The following is a 15,134-nucleotide window of genomic DNA, read 5'->3' on the forward strand; positions in this document are numbered from 1 at the left end:
ACTTCTGAGTGACCTTTTTAAGAGGTAGAAGTGAACTGGTAATAAAAGAAGATTTGTCCTGGGAGCACGGAGAGGAAAAAAGCTGCTTGCCAGAACACTGAGCCTTTTCACCTGTCCACTACCTAACATGCTTCCATCCGCCACCCTGAAATGGCAGAAAAGCATTTCCTTTGAAGTGTTGCCTTGTACCTTTCTACTGATTCATAACTCTGGAGGTGGCAATTCTCACTGTTTTTAAAGACTAAGGTATTTTATTATGGAAGTTCATCTTCATAACAATATGTCCAGAAAATGACAAAGAAACATTAAAAAAAAAGTTTGTTTCATGAAAACAAAAGGATTACTATTTACATTAACTTTCTACCACAAACAATGAAATAACTGAAACAGTTGAGGCAGTAAATATTCTTTCCATGTCTTGGGAGATTATTGAACAATAACTTGACATTGTACTGACACATACCAACAGGGGTTCAAGATGTTTAGCTAGCCCTTACCAAGCTGTACACTGCAGGAGGTCAAAAAATGTTGGCTACACACTTACCTGAACTATGTATCTCTGTTGTTTTAACTCGCAAAATTGATCTCTTACAGGGAACTTTAGGAAAAATGCTTCAGTATGAAAAAACCCCACCACCATCTACAAGACAATGTTTTGATATCTGAAGCAGTGATTTTATCCAGAACTCCCTCAAATGTTTGTTATCATTTAACATATCCCAAATTACTCTCTGCTTCCCCTCACAGTTGTAGCGAAACAGAAATCATCGCTGACAAAACGAAGAATATCACACACTGCTCTGAAATATTAAAAACCCTAAAATCAGGTCTATGAGTTGTATACATACACCTGTATACAACAGGTATTTCTCAACAAGTATATTTATACAGTAAGAAAAATACCGTAACATTTATACCTAATTTACAAACATTCCAACATTACAGAAATGATGCTGTTGGCTTTATGTAGGAAATGCTCGTTACAGAGGTTGGAAAATGAACAGCAATACATAATTGAGCCCTTGTTAAAGGTATTCATCAAAAAATGGAGACATTCTTGTTTGCACCTGTCCCCTACACTATCTATTTTTTTTTCTCTCTCTGCTTCTGCTTCTACTGCGCCTGCTCCTTTCTCTGCGTTCCACTTTACTGCACTTGTCCCCGTAGCGCTCTTTACATTTCTTCTTCTCTCTGTGCACATCTGTGCTGGGGCTTCTGGTTTCATTTTTCCTGTGCCACTCTTCACTGGGGCTTTGACTTGGACTTTTTCGTATTTGCCATTGCCTGGAGCTGCTGTGACTTGTGCAAGGGCTTCTTCTCCTGCTCCCCTCATCCATGCTTTGGTTTCTACTATCTCTCTCCTTTCTTTCAGTCTCTCTCCTGTCGGTGCTATGGTATCTGCTTTTGGACCTTCCTTCCCCCTCACAGGTGCTCCATTTGTTGTTCTCTACAGAGCTATCTTGCTTTAAAAGTCTGTACTTCTCCCTGTCTTTGTCCTTGTTACCGTGACTACTGGGGAGATCTTCATAAAGTTTTTCCCTCCTCGTCTTTGCCTTTCCTTCTGAATCGCTGCTGCTGCTGCTAGCCTCTGAAAACTTGTCTTTTTTTCTTTTCTTAGAATACATCTTCTTTTGTGCTGCTTTATCTCTGCTGTCAGTCTCGCTATCACTGCTGCTTACTGAAGTCTCACTGGAGGATGAGGAAGAGGATCTCATCTTATGTTTCTTGTGTTTACTTTTGCTTTTTTTCTTTTGCTGCTTTTTCTTCTTTCTGTCCTTCTTCTTCTTTTTCTTCTCCAGACGATCCAACTTCCTTTTATTTTGAAAACAGAAAAGTAGCGCAATCAGTTGTGTTAAGATATTCTAAATTACAAAGTCATTGTCTTTCGAAGTTCACTACTTCTGATAACCTACACAGTAAATACACTATTTTCCAGAAAAACATGTTCAATTCCTCTCCTCTTTCAGCAAAGTTATTAAACTTCTAACCTGATGCTAACCATAGTAAGAATCCTCCTGTAATCCACAGCTGCTCCCTCAAAACAGGAGGAATATGATTTTTTTAATTCTTTAGTTTTAAAAAACATAAGTAAGATATGCCCATTTCAGCCTTGTAGCTAGGAATAAATACATTCAGTAGTGCTTTTTTTTTTTTCCCTTATCAGTCTGTTCTGGAGACTTTGGAAAATCACTGCTGCTTTTGTTTGTGCATTTTTATAAGAGATTTTGAAACTGAAAAAATGCAATTAGCATTCACTTTCTATTAATGATGGAAATTGAGATTTTAAAGCATATGTGTCTCAGTTCTCCAGGCAAATAATACTGATCTTTTGAATAACCTCTTCTGTTACAACTAGAAATTTACATTTTCTAGCCATAAGTACAATATTCCATCATGCACACCCATTCACTGCTATTTGACTGCTTTCACCTAATTTTTACTTTGCTTTCTGTGTTTATTCTTCTCCAAAAATTAGTGACTGAATAGTGAAACTACTTTCAGTGTATTAAAAAAAAAAATCCCTTCAGACTAGTAAAATCTAAAGGACCCAAATATTTACTGAACTTCAACTTTCAAAATGTAAAGTATTAGAATTTCATCATGTTGGGCCAGCAGAAGTTCAAACAAAATACTGTTTTAAATTTCTTAAACTACGTACCTGTTCCTTACTTAATTTAACATAAAATACGATGACTATTTTCAGAGAATGATTTATTATATATGCAAATACCATATGTACCTACCTACTCCTGTACATGCTTAGCCATTCACCTTTCTCCCCTCCTCCCACTCCCCATGTAGAAAATGCCTTTGAACCTACAAGGCCATTTTAACCAGCGATACCTGTATGGGATCTACCAGGCAGCAATTAGTATTTTTCATTTTAAACATTTCAGATAATTTCAAGATAATGTTCCAAATTAACAGTAAGAAAGGGGAAAAAAAAAGTAAGCCACCTGACACAGGAAATCAGTAGGACAGGAGCACAAAATGAACACCGCTCGGCTGAAGCTGCAAATGGTAAGCCCCGACCCGAGAGCCGAGGGGAGCTTGGCTAACCTTGGCCCAGGAGGGCAACTTCAGCTTCAGCTCCGCCACATGGGAGAAGGTAACAAATTTTGCCAAGTTGTAAACCAGTAAAGGAGAACATAGAATTTTTAATCCTGAAAGACGATACTGTAATCAATGAAGTGCAAAATAGTATTTTAAAATAGCAACGGACAGCATCTTCAGTGAACCAATTATTATTATTTCAGTATCCCAGTTAAGCTGGAAACAAGCCCCAGTACAAAGGCATCACAACTAGAATAGAACAGCCAGATGATAACAAAACAACCAGATGAAAAAAACATGCTGCATAATGCCGTTTGCGGTCAAGCATATGTTAAACGAAGCTGATTTTCTTCTGTACTGATGGTGCTAAATTCTTCACTGGCATAGAAGAGTTACAGGGACAACCACAGAGTCAGAACTACTGGAGATACAGACCTACCACACTTACCTTAGAAGTTTCTGTTTTTGTTTGGTTGACAGTGATTTTAAAAATTCAACTTCTGGATCATCATCTCCTTCACTTGCAACAAATTCCTAGGAAAATGTGGTAAGACATTAAGTTCTTATGTATAAAAATAATCTCTTCATTCAGATTTCTGTTTTAAAAGTGATGTTTCTATGTACCTTATTTTTGCACAGGCACAAATTTTTTTGTATTACTACATCAGCTTAAGACTCTTTGGAAAAAGCAGCAAACTCGCTACAAAGGGGAAAAAAACCCCACATTCTGCCTCAAAGCTGAGTAGGTGTTATGATGTGGGGGTTATACAACAGGAGTTATTAGTAACACATGAAAAAAATCATTGCTAGGGAAAGAAACATTTCTGAAACAGTTAATAAAAATGAGCCAATTTTGGAGCCCACATGATTCCCCAGGATAAGTCACTCCATTGTTATCACGCTCAAATGAATATGTAAGGTGCTAGTCCTGCTCGAATCCAGAGTAATTTAAGCAAATTACTTTTCTGTCTCGGTTTAGTCATTAGGAAAATGGGTATTAACACATCTATCTCACTGTTGTGTTATTAGTCTTTAAATGTTCTTTAAGTGTTCTAGCAATGCAAAATACTGTAATCATATAATCTACATACAGTAACGCAATCAGCAAAGCACAGCTACTTTGAAGATCCTGAATTCTTCAAATTATGTGCATCTGGTACACTACAGTTCTCCACCGTGATGTTTTTAATTTTAGCCACGCTCAGGAGGGGAAAGAAGAAATAAAGATTAAAAAGCAACAGTGCCCATATGCTGCATTTTTCTGGGGTACACAGTTTTTTTAAATGCAAAGGTATATCCATCTGTGGAGACACAATGTACTGTCGATTCACTCAAGATGTCAAGACCAGCCGAGGACGTCGTTCCCTCTTTACTAGTGGTTTGACTATCCTGCTGTATGAACAATGGCTGTTTCATGGTGGCTCACTCAAGCAGTTTATATTAATTTTTCACTTACCATTTTTATTAAAGCACCTCAATTAGAAACATACATTGTGCAGTCTTAAGTAAAGACAATTGAACATTTTCACTCCCAGAAATAATAGATGTAACAATAGTCAATCAAGTAAAAAAATCTTCAGATAGAGCATTCCTGGCAGTGATTATTTGTGTGTAGTTCCTCAAACTTCATCCAAAGGCTAGCACTGCATCAGAAGTATGTGGCAAAACCCCTGACCATCCCCTTTTTGAAAAATTCAGTTTCTAGTCGCTCAGAGGAGGGATCTAATTTATTATATGTGGGTTTAAAAGAAGTAATTTATCATTTGCCATTCTGACTGAAACAAAGCTGAAAACAGGTTTTGGACATTTTTCTACTGGTATAGCTATTCAGCTTTCCTATGGATATGCATATTTGAAAACATTAAGTAGCAATTCACAAGCAATCACATTTAGATTTATCGACATTTTCAGCTTACTGGTAAAAAGATCATTACCTGCGACGGATCATTTGCGGTCAAGTTTCTCCCCAGTACGTTTTGTTTCAGTGCAAACCCACTGTTTCTCATCTCCGCTATTAGCTCCGAGGGGTGCATTGATGGCCCTGTTCACAAAAATCACAGTTTGAATGTATCATTTATATCTCTCTACCTTTTTTGGACTCCACAGTAGGAATTCAGTTGAAGCTTTGTTAAGTAAAATCACGGCTAAATCAACTCAATAATCTTCTGCTGAGCAAATAATCAGATACGATTTTCTAAAACAGCAGTCTGGAGATTCAGAATAGAAAATAATTGCATTTTTCTTTAAGAACAAGGGGATTCTCTTATGTAACTTTGTCATGTTGAAAACAATATATTTAGGAAAGTCTAGTAATATGCTTTTATTATAGTAAAAAAGCACAGGAAACCTAAAGAAAGCACATTAAGTAAGACTTTTAGTTGCCTCCTCTCCCTTAAAACAATGGGAAAATGCACTTCTAACATGTCATTAATAAGGCATTTTTCATAATGACACAAATGTTTGAACTTAAATGTAAAAAGTATCCATTATTAGAAACTCAATATACGTATGGAAAATAAATAAATACCTGAAAAAATGATCTATGTCCTTACTTTTCTAGGGACCCCCAGATATCGCGGGTCTCTAGGCTGTTATCTCCTCAGAGATTTCTGTTTTATCAGCTTAAAAAATACGCTATATATTGCACTAGAGTAGTTTTTCGAGATTACGCACACGTTATCTTTCTTTGCAAGCACCTAAGGAGGAGTAAAATACAGGATATATTTTGGATCATTCAGACTTGACTGCATAATTTATAAACCCTGTAACTCACACTTTTGCTTTAACTGAATACCTACGATCATGAAAACCTCATGTACTTCCTGATTAGATACTTTCTCTTCACCTTAAACATACACTTTTGTTAGGGTCACTTTCAGTAAGTTGCCTTAGCAGTTCCTTCACTAACCTTACTGTCAATGAATTAGCACTACCGCGTAAGGTAAATCTAAATTAGAAGGAATGTAAAACAGAGCATGGAGCACGTGATTACTATTACTTCAGTAAACTAACTGTAAATGATAAGATCAGCTAGTCTTACAAAACATACCGATCCTGCTTTGTGGTTTTAAGAGTTCCTTAGTTGTGGAAATGGACAAAACTCAAATTTCTAACACAGAAAAGTATGGAAAATAAAGGGAGATTTTTGCTGTGGAGAATATATGGAAAGTAAAATAGCCCTTTCTCAAAAAAATGTCAACTTCAACTTTTTCTTAAGTTTTCCTGTATAATACACTGCTTACAGAAACAAACAGGCCTATGTGTAAAACAGGAAGGGGGAAGATAAAACTTTGAAAATGGCTTAAGGAGCCCTTGCATAATTGATTTTCTTTTCACAAGTTCCTTATTTTGCCAGGCAAAAGAATTTTCTAATGAGATACCAAGGGAAAACTATCCCTTGAGTTTACATTTTTATTAAGTAAGGGGTTATTCTCCCCTCCACACATTTTACCAAAAGTGTTTTTTCTTTTTATGTATTATAGTGTAAATGTAAGCTCACTGATAGTTATTGAATGTATATGGGCTCCAGTGTCTACATTTTTTTCTTATTTCAAATTTAAAACCTTGCTCTGCTTGCCCAAATCTACTCTGGCTGGAGAAGAAACCAACATTACACAGAAACCTAAGGACAGAATTTGGTACCAGCTGATGTTTTGATTTGAAAAGCCCACATAAACCAGCCGCACAAGTCAGTCAAGCACCCTGCATGAGGAAGCTGCGTGGAGACAAAGCGCAGAGTCACGAAGGATTTCACCATACCAAAGAAACCAGAACATGGGAGCAGACTGAAGCCCGGAATCCTCCTATTCCTCAAAGGCAGTAAGAACCACTGCCTAACAAAGTAACCTTCAGTGTCTCGGCACCGTACACGTTTTTGCTGTGTACTGGATACCTAATTATTCTCACTTAGCGTGACTAGAGGAATACCACTTGTCCAAATCTATATAGGAGATGTGCAAAAGAATGAAGACAGAAACCCTAACTTTCTGCTTCCGTATGAGGACTGTGGTCAGAGGCGAGTCCAGAGGGGCACGAAGGCGTATTTGGCTATCGAAAGCACAGTTAAAACTTATTTTCTAGAAACAAACCTTCAGGCATTCTTTGTGCATAACACCACAAAAAAGTAAGCAAAATAATTTCCTCGTCTACATAAAAGCTTATAATGAACGCACAATACTATTGATTTTTGTGCATTTGTGCCTAACGGACATCAGTTGTGCTGTAACGCACAGATTCATACGAGCGAACACGAGACCTGTCAGAGCGGCTGCTCCAGCTAGGATCCAACGCAAAACCACACGCAAACTTTTGAGTTAGCTTCCATATGCTTTTTAGAGGTGACACCAGCACTAGTTTTAAAAAACAAAAACACAGGTAAGCTTAGAAGGAAAGCAAGCTAGGCTAAAAATAAATTTATACAAGTTCTGTTTCCTTGTTTATTAATTACATGAAGGAGACATTCATAGCTCCATCTACAATTTTTTAGTCCCGGCACGGTATTACCGTGACAAGGACAGTTAACATATCACTGTCATTCCTGTTTTGTGGACGCATACAAGTTACACCAAATGTACCGACAGCACCTTGAGACTGAAGTGGTTTATGAAATAAATATATTTCTGTTTTGGTCTCTCTTTAATTGTGAGGGAGACAGTAATTTAGGTTCAGCCTAGCTTGTGAGGAGATGCAAGATTCTCCACGAACCTTTATTACATGCATTATTTTTGCCATAAATAAAGGTTTTAGAAAACACTAGGAAACGAGATTCAGAAAATAAACCAACCCCCTAAATGAAAGTAGAGTCAAAACACAGTCCTATTTCACAACTGTTCTGTGCGCAGACCCCAGCCAGGCACGACACAAGCACGCTGTCCACCATGGAGGACTCTCTTGCAGCATGTGATCTTTGCAGTTTAAAAAATGTTAACATTTTTGAGGACAACACAGGCAAACCTCCTTGCACTTTTTTTCTGAACAGCTGATGTGACTGATCTTCTCAGAAGTGCTGCTGCTCAACGACAGCAAGAGTGCATCGCTACCTTTTTTCAGGTAGCAACGCTAGACCACAGTAGGGAGAAAACAGTATCTCATCTGAGAAGTCTAAAGAGACGGTTTTCTACCTATTTACAAGTCCAGGCTGAGAAGTTCAATTAAGATATTATATCTGACAATGGCTGCACAGCTTTATAGAAAACCTCTATTACTATCTACTTTCTGCAACGCAACAACAAGAATCAAGAAAATTTTTAGTCTCATAATTAAACACCTTTGCTTGGAATCATATGAATCAAATGCTTGGTGACTTTCTTTTTCCATCCATGCCTCAACAGACTGCTTTTGACTTATATTTTAATGATTTGATAAGCACATCTGATTTTCTTTGAAATATCAGTGACAGTTTGAGGTCTCCCAGGATTCCTGGGCACAGCTATTTTATGCGACAGCATTCAGGGTTGTAACACACTTTTTGGGCTGCTTCTTCACACAGTCTTAAAAGATGTAGATGCCTAAATGTGTGAGCAAACAATCACATTCCCATTTCCACAATATAAAATTAAGTAGGGGATTTCTCCTGGCTAATACAAATGAGGGAGACAAAAACTTTAAAAGAAACCCCAAACACTGAACCTCACTTAACACAGGTTTGAGAAACTCAACTTCTCAGACATGTCCTTAGCTTCCTTATTTAGGATCCAAAGTTTAAACCTTGGAGCCACCAGTATACCAGCTGGTGGAGGGCCTCTTCCTTTGTCTGGCGTGAATTGATTGTGGAGTCCTACCTGTTGGAGACACGACTAGACTATGCCCACTGTGATCAAACTTGGTTTGCCTGGTAAAGCCAACGACAGGCTGAAAAGATTTACCTCTTTGGCTATGACTACACTTATGTCACCACCCTCCAAGATCTTCAGACAAAATGGTACTAAGTATACCCAATAGCCATATATCTTCATCTGGTTAAGTTCCAATTAAGTCATCAACTGTAAAACAGACGGCAAGATTGACCTAAGAGGCTCTCAGTTGGCTAAGATCTTGGCAACAGATGTTAGCCAAGTATTCTTGAACAGCACACATCAACTTGCAAAAAATCTCTCCTACATGAGGCATAGAAAAGTACTTTGTGTACGATGAAAACTGATGTCCTCATACATGCATTCCTCATGGACTTGGGAGACAGCCTACGAAGAGGCTACTTGCAAGATCTCACGCAGCTGAAAACATCTAGAGGTGACATTATGCCGTGAGTTGACAGAACGTTAGATATAGGAATCCTGTAAAAATAGCTGACTGCTACAACTTCTAACAACTAGTCTCTCAACATTCATCCATCAGCAAACTAAAAATAAGTTCAAAGTTACAATGTTTCATCATCTGTTTCTTATTCTTTCTGAAACAAGTCAAACACAGTACCTTGCTAAAAATAGGTGAATATGACTGTCAAGCTTATTTTCTGGAATTTACATTTTCATAGGAAAAAAAAGAAAAGCAGAAAACCTTTAAAACTTTTCCAGATGACACTTGTTTTAAACTAAAACATTTATCTTCTTTAAAATTAATTCATAGACTCAGAAAAGCTCTTTATCATATAGTGGAATTAATTGCGTGCTGATATCATACTTATTTTTGTGCATTAAGACAACTGACAACTTGTTAAGTTTTCTACAGCTACTTAAAATTATATGAAGGGCTTGCACAAAAGAGGCTCTGTAGTTAAAGGCCCACTAAATGATTTAAAAAATATTTTTCCATGGTCTTTATAATTCTCAAGAAATAGTGTTGTCAAGCAAATAGACTATGGTTTCTTCCCGTTTCTTACTTCCCACATAAATTCTTACTGCATTAAATCTCTCTGTTATCTTCTGTTTAAGATACTATTTAAGGAAAAAAATCCAGATAGCTCAGTTGACTCAAAGAGCTGGGGCACAAAATCTGGAAGCTCAAACCATTCAATGAAGTGTGAAAAGGATTTTAGTCTTCACAAAGTACAACCTGAGTGCAACCTTAGCCTGACAGCTGTTGGTGCATCTTTATAATATTCACACAATTAAATAAAAAGTTGTAAATAGAATTTTTCTGAAGCCTATATGAGCCAATTATACCGGCTCGCAGAAGGATATCGTACTAGGATTTCTACAACATGCTGTCAATTTGCTTTTTTATAACAAACAGTGCTCCAATTTCTTATCACACTTAACTGAGGTCAGTTTAACAGAATCAATTCTGCTTCTATTAAACAACCAGGGGGGGAAATGCGATTCTGGATTTCAGTTAGTTAAACGGCTCGCTTACAGCAAGCTCTGCAAGCTCCTGTAAGCTCTCGGAAACAAGAGAAACCTATAGCCGCAATTCACTTTCGATTCAGTGTTGTACTTCCCCAAGGTACAAATGCAGAGTGTATGTAACACTCCGCTGCTGCCAGAATGTCTCCTCTAAGAGGCATGGGCACAGGACTCCTCTTGGGAGAACAATGCTGGCTGTAACACACCATCTAGGAAGCCTCCATTAAAGTGTCTACAGCACATTTTTCAAATTAGCCAATATTGGAGAACAGCATGCTAAAACCTCTTTTCATAACAGCTGTGATTAAATACCACTTTTTCTACAACTGTTTCAGTGGCAGTAAGAACAGACCATAATGTTATGATTGCCAGTATCACCAAAACCAGCAGTTTTACTTCTATCTACTCATGATGCACAGTCTTGACAGTATCTGCTCAATTTATTGATAAAAGCTTTTGCTGCTGTCACCAGTGCAGATGAGCAAACTGAATTATGCTTTGCAATCAATTAAGTTTTACATGGATTTTTATTGTGGAAAAGCAAAGAGATAAGAAGCAGCAATAGTATAACCACTATTGCCCACCTGTGGCCGGGGAAATGACAGTAACCAGCTGTACTTAGTGGCTGCAGTTATGAAATGGACTACTCAGTAAAAAAGTTACTGAAAAATGCAGTTAGATTCTTCATGGTGTCATTTTAATTACAACTTTTCTACCTTTATTTTAACTAATGCTCATTTTGTGTATCATCAAAACAGATTATTTAGAATAAGGCTTTTCTAGAGCTTCCCCTTCCTGAGAATGTGTTCTGGTGTGGGACATCTTTTAGTTTACAGATGTGATCAATTTAATCTAAAAATGTCACCATTATCATACCACCAGACTTCTCCTGACCTGGCAATAGAGAGAGAATTTACATGAACATAAATATAAACAAAGCACACTGGCATATCTGCTACCAATTTGTCAGTACATGTCACACACCATATATTCCACTCTACGATGTTTAAAAGTTAATTTATGAATCAAAGACAAGATACTTTCAAGGTTTATCCTTCATTACTACATAATTTTTGTTAACAAAGTAGACCTAAAGCATATTGTCTACATTCTTCTGTCTTATATGCGTCTTGGACAACATGAGGTCCTAACTCTTCCGAATTGAAATTTGATTTTCTAAGTAACAGTGAACGCTGCCTTCTTTGGGTGGTGGCAAAGGCGTAACATACGATACAAGGCTTTTTAGGTTTTGCTTTAAAAGGGCAACTAAAATTAGCATAGACAGTTTTGTCAATACATCCATATACTTTTTTTGTGCCCTCCACAGAGTTTCGTATGTTTTTTTTTCATATGGCTTAAAAGGAAATTGAAGAAAAATGGAAAAAAATTACAGACCGAACCTAATCACACTGTATTGTCTGCGAACTTTTATTGAGGTTGTGACAGAGATAAGAGTAGTCACTTCTTTATCTAAAGGACAAAGAGCTAGTATCAAAATTATGTGATCATGATCCTGGTCATGAAGAACGTAGCAAATTTATGCTGCCTCCACTAATACAGAATTGATCATTTTTTTACTGATAATTTTTCCATCTATTTCACAGATGGCTGCACTCAGACCATATTTACACTTCAAAGCAACTGCTGCAGTTGGCATGGAGAGAAATCAATGAATAAAAAACCTCTGGCTTTTAATTAGCTCTTCTTCAGAGGGTCTGAAGTTTAACTGAATTTAACACTTTAGCACATAATTTCAATATAATTTGCCATGCTTTGTCATAGTGTATTTCAGAGAAACCTGAGTCTCCTTTTCACTTTTTTTGAGTAGTAAAAACCATTTAACTTTATGAAACTGCTATAGGAATCCATATTTATTGCTTAAATGCCAAGCACAGGACTTCTACTAGAAATTTGTTTTTTATGCATTCAGACCACATATAGAGGCTTCTGAAACCTAAATGGAGAATTATTTTAAAATGTGACAGTTCTTAAACTACATGAAGATTTAATTAAGGTTCTTGCTGTTCACAATCAAAGATCTCAGCTGCAGATCATAAAGGAAGGTTTCATACACTGTATGTTCTATAGGTGACCATTTATACAAATATTCACAGTTAACATTCAAATACATTTTCTTTGTTGTTATAGAGTCAAGAGAACACCTAAATAAATTCCTGCATTCCTAATACAATGCAGATTTTTATCTGTTGGGAAACAAAAAAGTACCATATTTGTCACCATAAAAACACAGTGAGATGTAGACATAATATAAAATAGACATAGATTTCCTTTGTTGCTGTCTCCATATGACTAATAATTTCAATGATTACTAAAGAAAGGAATCTCACCCAAAAGCTAAACATCAGTCGAACACACGACATGACAGACTGATGGAAACAACAATCACAGTTAGTTTAGGGGCACTCCCAGGCAATGAGAAGGGAGGGCACAAACTCTAGGAGCTGATAATGAGTTTTTAGAAGGCTGCATTTGCATAGGCATAGGTAGAATTTCTTTATCTTGGTAGACTATAAGACAGATACATACACATGTTGTTCAATTACACTTCTGCCATTCGCCCAAATTTTCCACAGCATGTTAGTCACTTCGCACTGCTCACCCTCTTCCCGGTAATTTCACTGGACAGATCACATATGGAGCCAGTCGGCTGTAAAACTTTCGAAGTAGTCCATAGCAGAGAAGGATGCCCAGCACTCTCCAGGCTTAGGTTTCACAGGCCAAGAGCATAAGAACATTTTTAATCTCAGCATCCCACTTCTTCTAACTACACCATTCATAAAATTACCTTCCCATTTGAGACACTGACCTTATTTCATAAGATAGCAATACCTTTCTCCATAAGATAGTAATACCTTTCTGCATAAAACAGTAAAAGATTCCTAGCAGGTTATTTGTTCTAAAAAACGTACAAAAAAAGTTGAAAGCATTTAAGCTTTCATAGATTTTTAGCAAACCCTCCCACCTCAACCCTCATGGAGCAAGACAGATTGCTTGCAGGATTAAAAAAAAAAACAAAAAAAACCCCACGGTATTTAGTTTGTCATAACTTCACCTGACCAAGAAAATTGCAGACATTTTTTAAGTGAAGTAACATTATTACATTGAAACATTTTGCACAGAAAACCTACTAATCTCTGTTCTAATAAAGTCAAAGCCTTTTCAGGCTTCACAAAAAAAGCACACACACAAAAAAAAATCAACAGATGTTGCTGGTTTGTGATAAAAAAAAAGCATTGTAAAAACAGGCAAACTTTTAGATGCTAGTGACCTGGGATTTTTGCTGGTATATATATTTTATACATGCATTTATACACAGTGGCACATAAAGTCAGAACCACAACTGATATTTTCATCTCGTCTGAACTTTGAAAGTTAAGATTTTATCGGTAAAAACCCCTGTAAATCAGTCTAGCCCAAAGAAGCATTCTGATTGCCTAATTTAGCTTTGTAAAGGAGAAGTAAATCTTATAACTTGGTATCTGTAAGCCTCACAGCTGGAACATTCTAACACTACTTTGCCGTTTCCAGTGATCAAAGTAAGGTACTTTATATCTAAAACTAAGAATTTCATAATGGAAATAATGCAACACCAGGGGGTGCAGTTATCATGAAATAATTACACTCCTGGGAGATTACAGACAAGGCTGTACCCCAGGGGAGTGATTATCCCATGATAACCACATCCACTGAAATTGCCTTATTGCAAAAATAATCTCTATTCACTGGTGAGATATTATTCAATAGGCGCTTTTTAAATAGTAAGATTATTATTTTTTTTTTTATGAATTACCAGCTAGATTACTAAAATGGTCCCAGAAGCAGAATAACCGAGCCACCATGCCTAAGTTAAGGTACTGACTGTAATTATTTTTGTTTGCACTGCAGTGTACGTCAGATCTTGAAAGACAGCAGTCCGTTCTCACAGAACACAGTTCTGTGCCACAGACACGCTTTCGCCCTGCAGCAGCTCCACCAGGGTAAACTGAATTCCATGACTGGTCTTTGCATAAAAGGTATTCAACATTGAATCCAAACCAGTAACTGTCAATCAGTGCAAAAAGTAAGATTAAAATGCGGTCTTCACATAAGACTCAAAGACAAGTATTCTTCTGCTGAAATAAGAGAATCACAGCTTATAGAATTTATGGGAAGGAAATGTCTATATTAGTGGTTATTTTATGATGTGAAAAAAAACCTGTACATAGGCAATCAATAGCCCTTCTTTTTCCTCACAGATAAACAGAGCAAGAACCTTAGATAATGCAACTAAATCAGACATAGGAGTTTCATTTTCATTCATTTTAACTCAAACATTTCCTCTCAGGCTGAAAAAATAGTCTGAGTCCAAATAACACATTTTGTTTTGCTCTCTTTCTGAAGGAGGAAAAATTAGAACAAAACACAAACTGAATTTGTATCAAGTGCTCTCGAATATTTTCTTTCTGTGTTGAGATATGTCATTTACATGGTGTCAAAGGAAATAATAATAATGACAATTAAAAGTCAAGTATCTCCAATATCTGAAGAATAAAGCAGGATTTTTTTTTAAGCATCTTCTAATAGCTAACTACTCTGGAAAATTTCTGTCAACAAAATACCAAGAAATACTGCAATGTAACACCTTTGCGTTTTGGTGGAACACAGTACGAAGCACTAATTCACTGTTCTGTTCATGAGCTATTTCTTTCCCTTTAGCATGACCTACTCATCTGGATAAAACAGTTTCTGCATTACTTAAACTTTTTTTTTCATTCAAATAAGGAGTCTAAATCCTGCTGA

General features: G+C 36.8%; 1 protein-coding gene across 1 annotated transcript in view; it reads right to left on the bottom strand.

Annotated features, from left to right (window-relative positions):
* Positions 1-222: 222 nt before the first annotated feature.
* Positions 223-15,134, bottom strand: part of CIR1 (corepressor interacting with RBPJ, 1) — a 22,556-nt gene continuing 7,644 nt past the window's right edge. The window contains exons 7-9 of the mRNA XM_010296620.1: positions 4,989-5,095; positions 3,503-3,588; positions 223-1,812 (exon numbers count right to left, since the gene is read on the bottom strand). Of these exons, the coding sequence (XP_010294922.1) occupies positions 1,080-1,812; positions 3,503-3,588; positions 4,989-5,095 (926 nt within the window). The 3' untranslated portion in view covers positions 223-1,079. The remainder of the gene's footprint in view (positions 1,813-3,502; positions 3,589-4,988; positions 5,096-15,134) is intronic.

This window comes from Phaethon lepturus, unplaced genomic scaffold (genome assembly GCF_000687285.1).
Source record: "Phaethon lepturus isolate BGI_N335 unplaced genomic scaffold, ASM68728v1 scaffold991, whole genome shotgun sequence".
NCBI lineage: Eukaryota > Metazoa > Chordata > Aves > Phaethontiformes > Phaethontidae > Phaethon > Phaethon lepturus.